General features: G+C 29.9%; 1 protein-coding gene across 12 annotated transcripts in view; it reads right to left on the bottom strand.

The window, feature by feature from the left end:
- Nucleotides 1-20,864, bottom strand: part of LOC100880196 (uncharacterized) — a 156,630-nt gene that overhangs the window by 83,932 nt on the left and 51,834 nt on the right. For all 12 annotated transcript variants that reach the window (XM_076534623.1, XM_012287982.2, XM_076534621.1 and 9 more), the window contains exons 3-5: nt 6,124-6,221; nt 4,782-5,034; nt 3,646-3,787 (exon numbers count right to left, since the gene is read on the bottom strand). In XM_076534623.1, the coding sequence (XP_076390738.1) occupies nt 3,646-3,787; nt 4,782-4,983 (344 nt within the window). In that variant the 5' untranslated portion in view covers nt 4,984-5,034; nt 6,124-6,221. The remainder of the gene's footprint in view (nt 1-3,645; nt 3,788-4,781; nt 5,035-6,123; nt 6,222-20,864) is intronic.

Genomic DNA, 20,864 nt, shown 5'->3' with positions numbered 1-20,864 from the left:
AACACTATTCGATTTAACACGTTTAAATTTAACACTGTTCAATCCGATGCAGTTCAATTAGTCGCGGTCCAATTCGACGCGGCTCAATTTATGTGATTTAATCTGACATAATTCAATTAACACGTTCCAATTTAATATTATTTTCTTTTGGCGACAATTTATTCAAAATAAATTAAAATAACGAGTTTCTATTTAACGGGATTCAATTCGGTGCATCTTCCTTCAAATCGTTTCGATTCAATATATTTTTATTCAATACAATTCTGTTCAACATTCTATGAAATTATGAAATAACAAAAACGGCGAATTTTAAAATCACGCTTTTAGAATTTAAAGATCTACAATTTCATGATAGTAGAATTCTAAAATTCACAAGGTTTGAAAATCATGAATTTCCATAAATCTCATCCCAAAATAAAAAGACTGAATTAGATTATTTACAATACTTCTATTAAATATAATACTATATTGTATAAAATAATAGTAATAAGTTCTATTGTTGCTCTAAAGCTTACAACGCTTTTTGTTCCAATAACCACGTACCTTTATTTATATTTCAAATTATATTAAATACAACACAAAAATAAATATACTTGAGAGTAATCTCTCCCAAAAGAATATACCTAAAACTGTCCATTATTATATACATAGTGTTGCACCATAATAATAACAACCAAACAGTAAATTTTGCAAATACACACAAATTAGATGCTCAGAAAAGTAATGGTCTAACTGTGGCAGATAACAATGACAAGTTTATGTCAGTTACATTTACCACAACTTTCAAACAGTGTTTAAGCATCTAATAGAGCGACGGATTAATTCTGAATTAACTTTGAAGACCTCTAGCGGCGGAATCACATGTTCAAGAAATCTTTTAATTTTGCGCCGCCTCCGAAAAGGTTGAAATGTATTTAATATACTACCTAACGAGTAAATAGGTTTCATTCATATCTGTGACGTAATTGTATGATTGAATGAAATAGAAATTATTTTATACTTTTTAGTGCATTTCGAAGTCGGTGTATTTTTTTTCTTAAAATTATTTTATTTCACGCTTTTTAGTGGAATGGGGAGAATTGTATGGGATACTGTGAGACAGTTCTTCCGGGCTTTTTTTGGTCTGCGTAAATGCCATGAGCATAATTAAGTAAAAGATAACATGGATATTCGTTTTTCAATTTTGTTTGCAACAATAATACTTTGCAACTAAAAAATGAAAAAATTTTTGGTAATGGTACCAATGGGGAGTCAGACTCTACAAGATGCAAAAGGTTTCGTTCCGATCGGTGCACCCAGCTAGGCGTAATCGGCGGGCATACATAGAGAGAGGAAAAAAAAAAAAAAAACAACTGATCGAATTGAGTAACCTCCTCCTTTTTCAAATTCGGTTAAAAAATAAATTAATACATATGTACAAGAAAATAAACGCAAAGGTATTAATTATTTGTAAATATACACAATAATTTATGTACCATATAATTACAATGGCTCCAACTTTCTTCCCATCAAGTGAGTTATTACTCTAGAGTCTTATTTTCTTTTAAAATACTTAGTAAAATTCTTTATTTCTTTTTGTGTCTTTCAAATTAGAGTCCGCGCACAATCAGCAACATAGCGATTTTTTAGTCATGAGATCAAAGGTGCCGACACCGAATGAACCTACTGTGCTTTCTTATACTGTACTTTAGCGTTGGTCCACGGTGAAGGAACAAGTACAGCAACAATTTCGCCGACGCAAGATTTCCAAGCAACGAAGCAACATTTCTCGTACTTTCCTCTTCAAAATATTCTTCGTATAATTACGCGGCTCACGGTGCCCGATTTTGCGATTCGACTCTTAAAATTTTATTAAAAACGAAAATATATTTTTATAACATTTTGAGAGCCAAATTGCAAAATCGGACTCCGTGACGGCCACGTAATTACGCGAAGACTACTTTGGAGAAGAAAGCGCGAGAAAATATTGCTTCTTCACTTGAAACTTGTGCGTCGACGAAATTGTTGCTGTCCTCGTCTTTCCTCGGGAGAGAGACAAACCGGAGCTTCTCAATTTCGCCACCAGATGACCCACTTATATATACGAGGTGAGACACAAAAGTAACAAGACTAGGTCTGTAGCTTGTAAAAACAATGGAATTGGCAGCAAATGTTTTTGTGGCATCATCCCACATACTTGCTCTATCCATGTTGCCAATTTCGATTGAATCGGTCATACCATTTGGAAGTACTGCGTTATTTAGTGAACACGTGTAACTGCATTTTGCCGGAAAAGTGTCTAACGTAAAAACCGAACATCGAATAAACATCAAGTTTCTTGTAAAATTTGTTGAACTCTTTTGTAACATGTGATGAGACATGAATTTTTACCTATGACCCAGAAAGTAAGCGCCAGTCAATGGAGTGGAAGTCTTCAGGATCCCCAAAACCCAAAAAAGCACGCATGTCAAAATCAAAATTCGACATTAATGGAATTGTAATAATTGAATGGTTTTCCTGTGGTCAGACTGTTTACTAACACTATTACATTGAAATGCTAAAAAGACTTCGTGAAAAAATTAAGAAAAAAAGGCCACAGTTGTGAAGCGATGAATGGCTGTTGCACCAGGACAATGCACCATCTCACACGGCACTGTTTGCCAAGCTGTTTCTGACCAGTAAAAATATTACTGTGATGGGGCATCCTCCTTATTCACCTGATTTGGTTTCATGCGACTTTTTTTTTATTTTCTAAAGTTAAATTTTGCTTAATGGGAACCCATTTCACCTCCGTTAGAGAGGTTCAGGCAGAAACGGAAAATCTCCTGAAAGGACTTCCAAAAACCTCGTTCCAGAACTGTTACCAGCAATGGCAGCACCGAATGCAAAAGTGTGTGAATGCTGAAGGGGACTACTTTGAAGACAATAATGTCACGGAGAACTGATTCTGCAGGTACAATGATTTATTGGACTAGTCTCGTTACTTTTGTGTCACACCTCGTACTGTTGTGCGAGTTAGTTCTGTAAAAGTCCTTAAGTTATAAGTAGTTTGCAAGATCACAATCTGGGTTAAGTATGTTCTAGTTGTAAAGAAAACGCGTACTTTCGCTCTTGGATAATGTAACGGGTTCTTCTTAAACACTGATTAAACATCATAACAGTGGTTACCATAATTGTTTTTAATTCCTCATTTGATTAAAAAATAATAGTAATTTACGTGGTCGTGTTCTATCAAACATAGTATAGGTTAATCCTTACAATCATAAAAACAATTTACTAAAACCATACAAATAAATCGTACAGTGCGTCTTAACACTAAATCTACCGGCATATAATGTGTACTTAACTTGAAATTAAAAATGAAGTTAAAAAATAGATAAACAAATGACGAAATATAAATTAGTATACACATTTATTCTTTGTCTTGATGAAAATCAATGCTGATTTGAAGGAATGTATTTTAATACAATGTGTACCTAATAATAAGAAACTTGTGGAGCAGTCATTTGACCGGTTTGGTAGTTTTAGTGCTAACGTAAATGCCGCTTTATAGTGTTCCGTACGTTGATATACTGAGAGACGTGTGCATGTGATTTTTTCTAAATTGACCCTGCCCATGTAGAAGGCAAGAAAGCACGTATAAAATACCGAAATCGGGAAACGCACCTGGCATCTGTTGGCTTATACGTGACGTCGTATTTCTCGACTTGCTCAACTTGACTGGTGCTCCAAGAAACGCGGACAGACGTTGGATTTAGGAACATCACCGTGATATTTTCTGGAACACCTGGGATACCTGTCACCGAGCCTGTGAAAAGAAAATGGACGGTCATGAATGGAGCGACGATCAATCTGATGACTGGGCAAATAAGATTGCTTTTTCACTTTTCCACTCGGGCATTTTTTATAATAAGATTAGGGGATCTATGCGAGTCGATCTGTCAGGATAAACTTTACGAGCTTGAATTCTACTGATTCTCAATTTTCTGAGAGGGTTATTTTACTGGGATAGATATTTGAATATTGAAATTCAGAATTTTTAGGGGTTGGACTTTTTGGCGATGTGGATATTTGAATGATAGAGGATTTGGAAATTTAAAATGGACGTTTGGGAATTTGAGAATTTATGCAATTTGGATATTTGGATATTGGAGAATTTGGAAACTTAAAATGGACGTTTGGGAATTTGAGAATTTGTGCAATTTTGCATTTGGATATTGGAGAATTTGGAAACTTAAAATGGACGTTTGGGAATTTGAGAATTTGGCAATTTTGCATTTGGATATTGGAGAATTTGGAAACTTAAAATGGACATTTGGGAATTTGAGAATTTATGCAATTTGGACATTTGGATATTAGAGAATTTGGAAACTTAAAATGGACGTTTGGGAATTTGAGAGTTTGTGCACTTTGGCATTTGGATATTGGAGAATTTGGATACTTAAAATGGACGTTTGGGAATTTGAGAATTTATACAATTTGGCATTTAGATATTGGAGAATTTGGAAACTTAAAATGGACGTTTGGTCATTTGAGAATTTGTACAATTTGAAATTTGGGATTTTTGTTTGAAATTCGATTAATTTGTAAATTTGTAGCTATGTGATTTAAGAATTTATTTATTATTTATATTTGGATTTTTCATAATTTATAAATTTGTAAATTTGAAAGTTTAAAAACCAAGGATCTGAAAATTTGTAATAATAAGAATTTGAAAACTAAGATAAAAAATAAAATACTTTAATGAATATACTGATGATGAATTATTGTATATATAAGTTGTATAACAAAATGAAGCTTACCGACAAAACTAGCTCCTTGCAGGAATAGTATAGTGGCCCAAAGGACCATGCCGCCAAAATGGCGGACCAGGTATGGACCGCGTAGTCTTCCACACACGTGCTTGTTTCCACTTCCGTTTTCTCTGTGAGATGTGTGTTTCTGTGTTTCGTGTATAACTCTTTGATGATTCGTACATGCAACTCTCTGAAGGTTGGGGCTCATCTAGCCTCCTCTGCCGTGCTGCATTCTTCTTCGCTCATTACGCCATACCCACTGCACAGACATTTAAGAGTATCTTTGAACTCCCAAAATTTTTAAACTCTAAAATTGTACGGTTTAAAAATATTAAAATAGTAAAATTTAAAAATTACAATTTTCTAAAATTTCACGGTTTTGGAAACTTAAAGTGACACGGTTTCAGTGCTTCAAATTTTAAATAATGAAAGTATAAAAATATCAGAGTATAAATATTTCAAAATTCTATAACTTTCTAATTCTTAAACTCTGTATTTCTAAAATACTGAATTTCCGAAGTTGTACATTTCTAAAATTCTGAACTTCCGAAGTTGTACATTTCTAAAACTCTAAAATAATGAAAATACAAAAATATCAAAATATAAATATTTCAAAATTCCATAACTTTAAAATTCTAAAACTCTGCATTTCTAAAATTCTAAACTTCCGAAGTTGTACATTTCTAAAATTCTGAACTTCCGAAGTTGTACATTTCTAAAACTCTAAAATAATGAAAATACAAAAATATCAAAATATAAATATTTCAAAATTCCATAACTTTAAAATTCTAAAACTCTGCATTTCTAAAATTCTAAACTTCCGAAGTTGTACATTTCTAAAATTCTAAAATAATGAAAATACAAAAATATCAAAATATAAATATTTCAAAATTCCATAACTTTAAAATTCTAAAACTCTGCATTTCTAAAATTCTAAAATTCTAAAATTCTAAAATTCTAAAATTCTAAAATTCTAAAATTCTAAAATTCTAAAATTCTAAAATTCTAAAATTCTAAAATTCTAAAATTCTAAAATTCTAAAATTCCAAAATTCCAAAATTCCAAAATTCTAAAAGTTCTGATCCTAAAATCCCAATATTCTAAAATTCCAAATCACTAAAGCGCCAAAGCATAAAAAATTCAATACTTCAAAATCTTAAAATTCCGCAAACTTTAAAAATCCTAAAATTCTAAACACCTACAGTCTCGAAGAAAAAAATGAAATGAAATTTTAAAAAATATTTTTACTTATAGAATACAATGCTGAATTGAGATAGAATAGATAGAATACATTTGATCTTTTAAGTTTAGGACACTCTATACATATACAATGTCTAAATATACATACCGTTACAGCAGGATGATCCTTCAGGATCTCCGCGTGACACATTTTACTTGCATCTCGCTGCTCGGGTCATAAACGAACGTATTCATCTCAATTGCGGTCTGCAACAGAATTTAATTATTTTTATTGCATTACTAAAGCAAATTTCATATTATATTACATTTATAAGTCAAACTTTATATTTTATTAATAAATTGAACTTCCCATTACATTGCATTAATAAAACGTATTTCATATTTTATTAATAAAATAAACTTCGCATTACATTGAATTAAAACCTGCTTTATATTATATTTCATTAATAAAGCGAACCTCATAGTGTATTACATTAATAATACAAACTTTATATTATATTATTAAAAATTCATATTATATGTTAAAGTTAAGATGGAAATGATCCGACAAGATATACGGATAATAAGACGTTTACTCGATTATCATTATCATTTCGTACTAAAGAACAAAACCATTCAATATTTCGTATATTCCACGTAATCTTTCGATAAAATATTTAACAGCCTATATTTACATATAAAATATTTTTTTAATAAACTTAATACTGGTTAAGTTTTATCTAAAGCAATTCAAAATCATCTGGTATTTTTGTTATAACTTTTCAATAAAGTGTTTAAAATTCTATGTCAATACAATACAATACGACAATACGTCAATACAACAATTGTGTTTAATTTAATAGTATAATTTTGTTTAGCGGTGTTTAGTTTAATAGTTTAATGTAATTTAATAGTGTTTAGTTTAATAATTTAATGTAGTTTAATAGTGTTTAGTGTAGTGGTTTAATGTTATTTAATAGCGTTTAGTGTAATGGTTTAATGTAGTTTAATACTCTTTAGTATAATAGTTTAATAGTGTGTAGTGCAATAGTTTAATGTAGTTTAATACTATTTAGTTTAATAGTTTAATGTAGTTTAATAGTGTTTAGTGTAACGGTTTAATGTAGTTTAATAGTGTTTAGTGTAATGGTTTAATGTAGTTTAATACTGTTTAATTTAATAGTTTAATTTAGTTTAATAGTGTTTAGTGTAATAGCTTAATGTAGTTTTATACTGTTTAGTGTAATAGTTTAATGTAGTTTTATACTGTTTAGTTTAATAGTTTAATGTAGTTTTATACTGTTTGGTTTAATAATTTACTGTAGTTTAATAGTGTTTAGTGTAATAGTTAAATGTAGTTTAATAGTGTTTAGTGTAACAGTTTAATGTAATTTAATAGTGTTTAGTGTAATAGTTTAATGCAGTTTAATACTGTTTAGTATAATAGTTTAATGTAGTTTAATAGTGTTTAGTGTAACAGTTTAATGTAATTTAATAGTGTTTAGTGTAATAGTTTAATGCAGTTTAATACTGTTTAGTATAATAATTTAATGTAGTTTAATAGTGTTTAGTGTAATGGTTTAATGTAGTTTAATAGTGTTTAGTGTAATGGTTTAATGTAGTTTAATACTGTTTAATTTAATAGTTTAATTTAGTTTAATAGTGTTTAGTGTAATAGCTCAATGTAGTTTTATACTGTTTAGTGTAATAGTTTAATGTAGTTTTATACTGTTTAGTTTAATAATATAATGTAGTTTAATAGTATTTAGTGTAATAGTTTAATGTAGTTTAATACTGTTTAGTTTAAGAGTTTAATATAGTTTAATAGTGTTTAGTGTAATGGTTTAATGTAGTTTAATAGTGTTTAGTGTAATGGTTTAATGTAGTTTAATACTGTTTAATTTAGTAGTTTAATTTAGTTTAATAGTGTTTAGTGTAATAGCTTAATGTAGTTTTGTACTGTTTAGTGTAATAGTTTAATGTAGTTTTATACTGTTTAGTTTAATAATTTACTGTAGTTTAATAGTATTTAGTGTAATAGTTTAATGTAGTTTAATAATGTTTTGTGTAATAGTTTAATGTAATTTAATAGTGTTTAGTGTAATAGTTTAATGCAGTTTAATACTGTTTAGTATAATAGTTTAATGTAGTTTAGTAGTGCTTAGTGTAATGGTTTAATGTAGTTTAATAGTGTTTAGTTTAATAGTTTAATTTAGTTTAATATTATAATTTTCTTTAATGGTGTTTAGTTTAATAGTTTAACGTAGCTTAAAGTGTATAGTTAGTAACTTTAAAATAGTGTTTTCTTTATGAATTGTAATCAGTGTGTTATATTAAAGATCAGTATACCGAAATTGCGTACAATGTATTATTTATCCATACACTCTTATCAAAATGTTTAAAACATTAAAATATGAGTATATCATTTTCATTTTTGCATATGTAACATTTTGATTAATTTTAACAGTAAAAAACTTGAACATCCCATAATTATTCAAAGCAAACAAAATGCGCAAGAGCACTAATATTACCCATAAATACATCATTTAGTAAATGTATATATTTACTATGCCCCATATTTTTACTATTACATCCACTTTAGATATCCGGTTTAAATCTACATCCGTCACAAATCATAATTCATTCCGCGGACACGTATCGTAAATAATTGCATAAACATTCGCAGTCCGGTTCTAATGTAACAAATTTATGGGACGCGTATAGACGTATGTAAATGGAAGAATTCTGTTTGAAGAATGACTTCCGATGCGTGGACATGATAGATAGTGTACAAACGTGTGAGCAACCATGTTGATTGGTTTGGGACATCGCACGACCGTCGATGATTAATAAGAGCACAAGGCATAAGGGATGATAAACATGATTAACTCGTTCAGTAACTATTTTTTATCTACCATGTTGTTATTCGTAATTGCTACCTTAATTGAATGGTACCTGTAATATTGATAATATCGGGCATCTTGTTGATGCATCACCGACACGTAAGTTACTGATTGTATCGATATTTTAACTTTATTACTTTCTACCGTGTGTTCATTTTGGTCGTCGAACGACTTATTGCAGTTCTAAACCTGTTTCATTGAAACAGCGATTGGCAACTGAAGAATGCATATTTTCAAGTAAATATTTTATCATGAAAAATGTTTGTTAATATATTAATCTTCTGTTTATTAATTTTAAAAACGGCTCTTTAAAGACTAGTGAGGAGAGCAGTCAAAATCAACGTCGTGGTTTTTATTTTGTGACGAGCAGTGCCATTCTGTGATAAGCAGCGCCGCCATTTTGTGACAAGCAGCACCACCATTTTGTTCTTATAAGATACGCAGAGAGTTGGGTTGTAAAAAATTAAATAAAATATGGTTTAACCTATAAATTCCAACTTAAATTATGAATATCTCCAAAACAATTGGAGTGCGCAAAATGCAGTAGAAATCACCTAAACAAATTCTATAAAGTAGCAAAGTTTCATAAACGAAAGAACATAACTTGAGAAGTTCTGGCGAGTTTTGTACGTGTGTCAGACTTGCCCAGGACGAAGTTTTGTCTCTGCCTACCGTTAATCCTCAACAAAATCCTCAGTGTTGCTAACTATCTAAAGTTTAGAATGTTCTAGTATTTTACGTAAATACAGAGACGGAAACCGCATTTGTTGCCAGCGGGCTAACAGTCGTAGTCTCAGTGTTTGCGTCGGCACAAAACAATGCGTGTTAGTGCGCGTGCCACGTAATCTAGAAAGGTCAGCATCCACCCACGCCACCCCTCTATTAACGATTTCTATCGTATTCACACGCAAATTGCCATTGATATGTGAGCTGGGAACCTACCGATTGTTATCGTTCCCTAGGTAATAACCGGCCTTTTCGGAAGTAGCCGCTGTTTCCTTCTGATATCAGCCCACTGCCACCTTGCTCGGGTTCACTTATCCCTAATCGCCTTGTGACTACAGAAAAGTCTTATCGGTACAAGTTTCGTATCGTAAAAGGTATCGTAATGTAAGAAATGCTACGTAGACGTCTACGTCTGATTAAAATGTGTTGATCTTTTGGTCTGCGTTTGATGGGGAAAGCGGTCTGAATGTCACTTGTAGATAGGTTGTCACTTTAAGACATATTATCTACATATGGATTATTATTTTAAGGCATACTGTCTACATGTGGGTTATCACTTAAGGTATATTGCCTACGTATGAATTATCCCTTTAACAATATTGTCTCCATATGGATTATCAATTTAAGATATAATGTCTATATATGAACTGTCACTTTAAGACACATTGTTTACATATGGATTGTAACTTTAAGCCATATTGTCTACATATGGATTATCACTGTAAGACATATTGTCCACATATGGACTATAGCTTTAAGACACTGCCTACACATGGGATACCTTTCAAGTTAAATATTTTAAGTACATATGTGTAACTTACATGTATGCATGTACCTAACATACGCCTGAGTTTTCATGATCTTGAGTTACATTAATACACTGAATAAATATACTCATATAAAAAAACGCTTTTAGAAAATATTTCTGTCCACTTCGCCGTGACACACGTATCCATTACGCAATCTAAACGTGCTAGTTCCATCTAATGCGCCATAAGCTTGATAAACTTTCGAAAAATTTTGTCCATTACATTCACGAGTAGTGTACATCCAGATTTTCCTGCTTTCACAGCGAATAGCGAAGAGTCGATCACTCTTAAAAGCAAACGTTAAAATTGGACGTTTCAGTCGATTTATCAATTGGTATCAGAGTCTATCAGTGTCAATTAATAAGAAAGACTTGATATTAATTGATGCTTTCTCCTCCTATTGCGGCACAGGGAACACAATGACAGGTACATAGATTTTCTACGGTATTCTATCAAAATTGCGAGCATTGCGTCGAGTTAGCGACGAGTCCGTTGTATCGGCAACGGGAAAGATTTTTTGTTCGATGACAACCTTAAACAGGATAGCGTAGCAATATTTCACAAGGTTGAATTTTTAGGTACGCCTTAACCTCTTCAGGGAGAAAATTATTAAGAATGGCGAGGGGTTAAGCTACCTTCAAGATTTAAAATGCATGTATAACTTTCAAGGTTTCTTTTGGCAAAGTGACAAGAAAGAAGAATACCTCTCAAGAGTTGTATAGTACATATTCTAAAGTATACAAAAGAATTAAAGGTTACGGTGGAAAAAAGTGACGACACTGGAACCATCTGGCGCTAACCATTTTTGACATGACCTTTGGTCGCGGCCTGCAGCAGAACTACCCTATGTTTTGGAGTAGGAAAATTCGATACTTTACATGACCTATACGAAGTTAACTAGAAATGTGCATATGTGCAGGTCGAAATATTGATTTCAGAAACGATGATATTGTTCGGAAGAGATCTTTTCTAGTTCAAAAATTTTGCATTAAATTGTGTATAACAAAGAAGGTTTATACTGAGTCGAAAAATCTGTGTACACCTCTGTAGACAACTAAGTTTCGAAAATACAGCGGAAGCTTTAAGGATCCCAGACAAATTATTTGTAAAGCTGCAAGGCAATTTGAGAAACTCGATTTCGCAAGAAACGTGCTCAAAGCTGTGCTTTACGATATTCTTGGTATAAAAGTAGAAGTTTCAAATTTATTGCAGCTTGCGTTGCCTGCATTATGCAGCAGTCTTTTTGCATTGTAGTTAGCCTCTTTTGGCTTCTCTTCGAACTTCCGGTAGAATCTTCAAGCATCTTTAGTAACGACTGTTAACGAGCGTCTGTATCTATCATGTGACGCATTTTCTTCTAGATTTAGAAATTGTAACAATTTCTGTCTTCTCCAAAAATTACGTCACTTCGTCAGGTTATTATAAAAATTTCAAATTGCAATATTCATCGTCATACCATCAAATAATTTATTGCTCGTTGTTTCTGGGAGTTTTTGAAGTTGATTATTAAACAATAAACGATTTCATGTACTTTACAATCTTGGGTACTCTGTGGCCTAGAATAGTGATTGCCATGACTGTAAACTTACTTTGGAAATTACATTTCGAATTAAAAATTTATGATATTACTATAATGTAATACCATAACCCAGTTTATTTAAAATGGAATAACAAATTTTGGATTTTTGAGGCCTTAAAAGTGGCCTAATACCTCAGGCATAAAAGCAACAACCAACGAAGATAGTTCAATGTTATTTACTCTAACTATATATTTCAGACCCCAGGCAGGCAAAATAAACCAGCAAACTAAACAATTGTGTAAACGAAACTGTATACGTAAACAAAGTTATCAATTCCGTTTATTTGTTCGTAGAAATCTGTACTCTATTGTTTCAGTTTGCACAAATCGCACGAGTGTGTAAACTATAAACCAAGCTTTTGAAATAGCAGAATGGAGAGGGATAAATTTACGACCAGAGGATTACCATATCATCGTTCCCTTATACAGGGTGTCCCAGATTGTTACCAAACTTTGTAAAAATATTCTGTTCGAGAAAATAAAAAATGTTATATGAACATAGGATTTCCACCACATTATTAAAAAGTTGTAACAAATGTATAAAAACAGCGGCTCTCGAATACGTTATTAAAAGTTGTTAAAAAAATATGAAAGTCGAGAATTATTCGTACGTACGAAAGGAGAAAATCATATATTATTTCATATATTTATCTTTTGATAAAATATTTAACAGCTTAGTTTGGTGTAACATTTTATCATTTTTATTTATATAAGGTACTGATCAAGTTTTATGGATACACGCAAATTTGACGAATTGATAATTTTGCAATTTGAAATTTTGACAATTTGGAAATCTGACAACTTGAAAATCTATCAATTTCATATTTTAGCAATTTGAAAATTCAGAGGTTACTAATTTGATACTTTGAAAATTTTGCAAATTAATAATTTGGTGATTTGAAAGTTTGACAAGTTATAAAGAAAAATGAAAATACAAAGCATATTATGAACCAGTACAATAAGAATTAAGAACATTGCTACTTTTATATGTGTCAAAGTCTCCTGGCATGTCGTGTCGTAAGATAAATTAATAATACAAATTCTATGTAATATTTAACAGACAGTCTGAATAATATATAAGAATGTCCCAATCAATACTTAGCTGCAATGCCCTTCGCTTCAATCACATGTAAGTAGGAGACATCGACTTGACTACTCGATTAAATACATCGCGAAAATTTTCTGTGAAAGTCTACAAATTTAAGTGTGAAATTACCAAAATTAAAAATGTGTAAAATTGGAGATATAAAAGTATAATAATTTTAAATTTAAAAGATAGAAAATTTGAAAACAAAAATGCGAAATTTGGAATTGCAAAAATTTCAAAATATGAATTGAAATTTTGAAAATATGGAGATTAAACAATTGGGAACTTTGATGGTCTAAAAATATGAAAATTCAAAACTTAGGAAATTTAGAGTGAAAATTTGAAGATTAAAAAATTTGAAATTTTGAAAGTCTGAAAATATGAAAATTAAAGATTTAGGAAATTGAAAGTTTGAAAACATATACATTAAGAATTTTAAATTTAGAATGGTCTGAAAATATGAACTGAAACTTTGATAATATAAAGATCAAAAATTTGGAAAATTTAAAGTTTGAAAATGTAAAAATTAAGAACTTGGAAAACTGAAAGACTAGAAAAATCAAAACTAAAAATTTGGAATTTTGGAAATCTGAAAATATGAATTGGAAATTTAGAAACATGAAGATCAAAAATTTGGAAAATTTAAAGCTTAAAATACGAAAATTAAGAATTGCAAAAAATGAAAATTTAAAAATATAAAAATCGAAAATTTGGAATTTAAAAAATCTGAAAATATGAAGATTAAATATTTAAAAATTCAAAAGTCTAAAAACGTAAAAATTAAATTTGAGAAACGTAGAGTCTGAAAATGAAAAAAATTGTAAATAAAAAATTTGAATACTTTAAAAATAAAAAACGTGAAAATATTTGAAGTTCATTTTACTAATGAGTTAACAAAACTAAAACCTCAATTAACATTCTTGCAAGCTTAAATCTCTCAGAATTAATGAGAACTAAAATATTCAATGGAAATTTCGCTTGCAAACTTAAACATTATAAATTCCATTTGAAATTCTAAGTATATAAAATTTCACCGTTGTACAGACATAATTTATTTGGTCGTATTCCAAGTAGTTATAATTTGTGACGGTAGTATGACTCGACATTATAAAGCAAAGGTTTAATGATTTAATTTATGACTTCTTGTTGGGGACAAGCTGCACCTGTTACCTCGAGATCGAATCTATTCACACCGACAACAACTTCAGATCCGTTGGAAGACTTATTACGTAGCTACTTTGCACAGGGTGGCCAAATTATTATACTCAAATAAAAATTTCCATATTTTACAACTTCTTAAATCTGTAAATTCTCAAAGTTTCAATATTGCGAAAAATATTTGATGTCACTGAACCTTCTAAATGGCCATACTGCTATATTCCTCTCTATACCCCCCAGATTCCAAACATGTGTTATAAAGGCCGCTGAGGAATTTCATACTGCACGTGTACATAAGCATACTACAATAAAAATGCAATTGCCATAAATGTATTCAGTTATTCGATAATGGATACATTTGCTACCAGACATTAGTAAGAGCATAATAGCTGGGAACCTAATAATATTAAGTGTATTTATAAAATAGGAATCAAAGCAACACTTTACGAACCGTTATATGAATTGAATCGTAGTGCGTGGTCAATTATGCCCAAACGAAAGCTTCCATATTTTATAACTTTAACCGTTGGAACGGATGTTTTCATCGTAATGTTACAATATTATTTTTTAACAATGATGAACTTATTTAAAAGTAAAAATTGAGTACTTAAACATAAGTCAAACGCTATATTATATAAGAAAATACAATTATTTAATATTTCGTCGGCCTTTTTTATTTACAGTCCTAAATACAGAAAAATCTAGCAGCTACCGAGTATAACGTCGCTTAAATCGCAGTCGAGGTTTTCCAACCACTAACAGAGACCCGAAATTTACAACACTTAACATAACCTCACATCCGCACCCGCCTTTTATTCTAGAAACGAGATTTATGCGTTAACACGTTATCCACAAGTTTGTCGTATATTGTAGCTTATCAATACAGGTATCAATGATATTTTGAAACTAATCAAAGTCGCGTCTGTCGCATATTTTCAAGAAGAGATCTCTTGAGTACAACCATTGTAATTGTATATGTATATATTCAAGATATGCATCTCTTTAACAGTGCAGCTAATTTCATCTAATTTGCATTTATGAACCATTTTAATTCAACATTATAAGGTAAAATTAATGGTGTATATGTGAGTCCGATACGCAACATTAAATTTGTAGGTTATGCGATTGATGTATTTGCTAGGAAAAACGTTCGTGTAAATTCAAATTTGTATGCAGTTTTACTGAATTATATTTGCGGCAGTACAAGTCGTAAATTAATCAAAGTCAGTTCTGTCGTACATTTTCAAGAAGTTTCTTGAGTATAATAATTTGTCTAACCGCAGTATTTATATTAACACAACATCGAATCCGTCGGGAGATTTATTGCGCAGTTATTTTAGGTTTAATAAATTTAATCTGGCCTTTACGTTATATTCTACGAAAGAAAGACCGTTGGTCGAGAAGTAGATAATAAATTACTTGATGAAATTTATGCGTTGTGTAGATTATGGGTGACATGACAATCAACGTGCTGAAATAATAATACTAGATGATGTCGTGTTTGAATAAGCAGAAACAAGTTTTACATTAGTTCACAGATTTATCTTAATTTATGATAATTTGGAGAGACACAAATTTAGATATAACGGAGAAGTTTCAGATTTTTGCATTTATAAATTTAAATGGAATTACAAATTTATAAAGTTTTTAGTTTGGAGATTTAGAAACTTGGAAATTTAAAAAAATTCAAATTTGTGAATTTAAGGAATTAGGAAATATTGAAATTGATAACCTTGCAAATTAGAAAATACAAGAATATAGAAATTTATAAATTAGGAAATATTGAAATTGACAAACTTGGAAATTAGAAAATACAAGAACATGCGAATTTAAAAATTAGGAAATACTGAAATTGATAAACTTGGAATTTAGAAAATGTTGAGAATATATCAAATTATCGCACGTTAATTATAAATCGATTAACAACAAACTATTACATTGTTAATTTATATAAAGCGTGAACACTGTCATGAATATCATTCCTTATCGTGTATTTTCCATCGTTCAATCGTTAACAATTTCTTGTACTATTATTTTAATAAATTTGGCTTAATATCCATTTAATAATTCAAAGTTGTCGTCGTCAATCACTGCATAATTCTAACAGAAAATACAAGAATATACAAATTTAGAAATTAGGAAATACTGAAATTGACAACCTTGGAAATTAGAAAATACAAGAATATACAAATTTAGAAATTAGGAAATACTGAAATTGACAAACTTGGAAATTAGAAAATACAAGAATATACAAATTTAAAAACTAGGAAATATTGAAATTGACAACCTTGGAAATTAGAAAATACAAGAATATAAAAATTTAGAAATTAGGAAATACTGAAATTGACAAACTTGGAAATTAGAAAATACAAGAATATAAGAATTTAGAAATTTGGAAATATTGAAATTGACAAACTTGGAAATTAGAAAATGTTGGAATTTACAAGCATAGAAATTGAGAAAGGTAGAAATATTTAGAAATGAGAAAATGTAGGAATAGACAAACTTAAAAATTAAAAAATGTACGAGTACGCAAACTTATAAATTAGAAAATTACAAACTTAAAATTTAGAAACGCGGAAATTTTAAATTTAAACTTGTAAATTCTTAAATTTGAGAATCTGAAAGTTTGGAAATCTAAAATTTGGAGATCTAGAAATTTCCTAATTTGCAGACACAAAAAATAAAAGATAAAAAAATGTTCAAATATTTTATGAATGAACAAAATTGTAATAAATTATTAAAAATTATTTTCATCTTAAGTTATTAAAATGAAAATTTAATATAAAATGAATATCTTCTCCTTCCATTAATTTTATTTAAAAAATAATGAAACAAATTTTTATAAATAAAATAGTGAACTTGTAATAACCTCCAGTCTGTGAATAACAATAAGTCGAATTTGATATTCGTAAATTTATTTGAAAAAGCTTTTAAGAGTCCTTGTTATTCGTTGAACGCTCCAGCAGAAGTTTAAAATTTCCCATTGGGTTTGTCAGATGTTATCAAATTTCTGTATGCGGACGAAGTGGAATTTACCGCATTGCAGAGAGTCTGCAACGGTTTTCGTTCTTGTAACCGAGCGTGTACCTACACAGGTGAATAAAGTAACTGGTAATTGAGTCTTTATGACTTAAGAGTTTCATTCGTGTCACTCGCGTTCCTTATTCGAACGTTTTATTACCGAATTGCGAGCGAGCTTCTCAAGGCTAAGTATTTATTTCAAGTTTAATATACATAATTTTGCAAATGCTTTCGACGCAATCTTAAATTGATTCTTCGAATTTACGTAATTCGGTTGGATTCTATTTCTGTAATTCAACTTGATTCATTTCTTAATTTCGTCATTTCCTTCCTAATTTTTAAATTTCTTAATTTTGGGATTTTCTAGTTTACTGATTTTTTAATTTGCGGATTTTGAGATTGTTAATGTCCTGGTCCCTTAATTGTGTATTTTTAAAAGTTCGCAGTTTTATGATTTTGTAATTTGCTAATCTAAAATTTTGTTATTTTATTTCCTCACCTTCCAATTGTTTTAATTTTTTAATTTCCTGTATGTATTAGTCTTTAATTTCCTGGTTTTCAAATTTTCTAATTTCCTATTTTCCTAATTTTATACTTTACTGATTCACGTTCCTAATCTCTAATTTTCTATTTTTCTGATTTTTCAATTTCTTAGTTTCCTAATTTATTAATTTCTTTTTTTCGATTTTCCCAATTTATTAATTTGGTAATTTTTTATTTTCCAATTTCACATTTCCTAATTTCCTAATTTCTAAATTTTTATATTCTTGTGTTTTCTAATTTCCAAATTTGTCAACTTCAATATTTTCTAATTTCTAAATTTGTATATTCTTGTATTTTCTAAGTTCGAAGGTTGTCAATTTCAATATTTCCTAATTTCTAAATTTTTATATTGTGTTTTTTAATTTCCAAATTTGTCAATTTCAATATTTCCTAATTTCTAAATTTGTATATTTTTGTGTTTTCTAATTTCCAAGTTTGTCAATTTCAGTATTTTCTAATTTCTCAGTTTGTATATTTCTACATCTTATAATTTCTAAGTTTGCATATTCCATTTGCTAATTTACAAGTTTGCAAATTTTTACGTTTTCTAATTTATACAGGTGTAAATAACGCTTTGCCAGGCGCCATATTGGTACACTACGCGCATGCGCACTTCGGGATAGCGCATCGAAATCGTACTCCGATTTATTTGCCTTATACAATTACATTGGTTGTATCCTTTATCTCTCTCTAAATAGTAGTTTTTTATGGTGTGTTTCTTTCATACTCTTTGTCCATAAGTTGGTACCCCTGAAAGCTTTAAAATTTATAGCGTTGGCACCACTGAGGGAGAGCACTACGTCGGCGTCGGTTATTGCGCGCGTTTTCTTCTTACGCGTGTGTCAAGAACGAAGGAACGAAGTGTAGAAGTAACGAAGTGTAGAAATAACGAAATAAAAGCACAACTAACAAGAATAACGGAAAAGAAATAAAAAGAACATATGTGCGGTGTATTGGTGAGAATAAATAATCGAGGACAATCAGTGAATTTAGTGTTTAATGAAATCAGCAAATATTGCTTCTACGCGGATTCATATAACACGCGCGTACTATGTTTACGTCGGATCTGATTGCACGTTTATCTTGCGGTTTCAATTATTCCCACAATTCTGTCACGTGTTGGCTCTAAATCATCGTGTTTTGATGGAATTCGTATAACATCTGCCCGAAAGAGTGATGAAGTGCCAAACAATCAATTGAACGATCTGCGAATCGCATTCCGGGAATATTAATGGCGTTATAATCTTTAATATCCTGTTCGTTTTAGTATTCTCTAAAATATTCCGTCCACGAAATTCTCCTCTTACTTTCGTAAATATATTGCTAACAGCAAACAAGGAAATGATTTCTTCGTCGAAATTAATACTTAATGGGAATTTATTTCAGGTATTTGTAAATACAGTTCTTACCGTTAAAATATTATTCGTGCAAATAAATAACGTTTTATCAACATAAAATTGTGTAAACACTTGGCTTTAAATTTTCAAGCTTAAACGTTGAGAAGACTTTTTTGTGCAGTGTACTAATTTTTTAAAAAGTAAAGAAGTGAAAAGAAAATTTCTTGCGTCACTCTGTTATATATGTGCAATAATTGAAATGGAATAAGTGTTATGAAGATTAAGTTAATTTTACGAATGGTTAGATTTTTCTTTACATATTCATCTACGAGTTATGCGTAATCCAAGTTATACAAGTTTCGATGGATTAAAATTTAAATTCAGTCTCCATCACGAACAAACGCAAAACCACGGAACTATTTGCACAGCAAACAACGGAATGTCATGAAACAACGCTAGTGAAAACATTACGTCAGAGAAATGACGTACGATATCATGTACCGCGGTTGTCCTATCTGTAGAAAACTTCATTACAAGTTCGTAATTAATTCCTGTTATAACGCGGATAGATTGTCAGGATGCATAAATTTGAACGATCACTTTTATGATAATTTGGACAAACTCATTTAGGTTTAATTAATTTTGCGAAATGGAAGATTAATGTTCTGACTTTTATAATACATTGATTTTAGTTTTTAATTTGTGTACTGTTTATATAATTATTGTATTTTGTTTGCTGTATTGTTCTTTTTTATTTTCTCCGTTGCTTGCTTCTTTATTTATTTCCTACATTATTTACTGCCTCCTTTATTTTGTACATTACTTATTTTTTACTTATTCTCTTTATTATTTGTTTATTTTTTGTATTATTTATTCCTTTATATTTTCTATATTATTTATTGATTTATTTATTTTCTATGAATTATTAATTTTTAAGCATCTACTTTATTTAGGTGTTTGATTAAAATTCATAATTTTCATATTTTTGCAAACCTATAAATTTTGAAAGTACAATTCTCAATTTTTCAACACCCCATGTTTCTCAATTGCCAAATTGTAAAAAGCTCTTTAAATCTAAATTTATTTTATATTACAAACTACCAAAATATTTTCTGTAATAAATTATTTAATTTCTAAATATGTAAAAAATATTTGTAAATTATAACAAATTATTTAACTTTTTAATATAAAAATTTCAAATAAAAACATTCATTATATTTAATTTTGTAAAATAAAATAAATGTAATTTTGGAATTAGAAAATTTAGAAATTTACAGATTTGAGGGTGCTGTAATTTTTGGGGTTTGAAAAATAAAAGTATCTGTTTTGATTTGCAAAATGTTCTATTGAAAATATTCCTATAATAATCCATGTTTCAAAAGTGCAGTCACAGTTCTAAATAGCCAGTGACGGTTAAACAGAGATCTTGATCAATATTAATTCTCCTTGTACATCGAAAAAACAATTAATACGTTCTACAATAAGATTTTAGTTACATACGCAAGATTTGTAATCGAATATCTTAAGAAATGACAAAACTTTTCGTCTAATCCGATATCAAGCGTACCCTCGCGTCGGCCATATTTGTTTTCTGTAGCAGCGCCACTCTAACCTCAGCAATACTTATTGTTTCCCATATCTTATAGTTTTAGCGTCGCGCCGTTTCAGAAATATACTACGCGAAAGAACGATCAAAAGAAAAAGCGTCAATATCAAAGAGAACGACTTTTGGTTACAATCGTTA

The sequence above is a fragment of the Megachile rotundata genome, chromosome 8, assembly GCF_050947335.1.
Source record: "Megachile rotundata isolate GNS110a chromosome 8, iyMegRotu1, whole genome shotgun sequence".
Taxonomy (NCBI): Eukaryota; Metazoa; Arthropoda; class Insecta; order Hymenoptera; family Megachilidae; genus Megachile; species Megachile rotundata.
The sequence above is the reverse complement of the archived record's forward strand: the minus strand, read 5'-3'. Positions and strand labels throughout refer to the sequence as shown.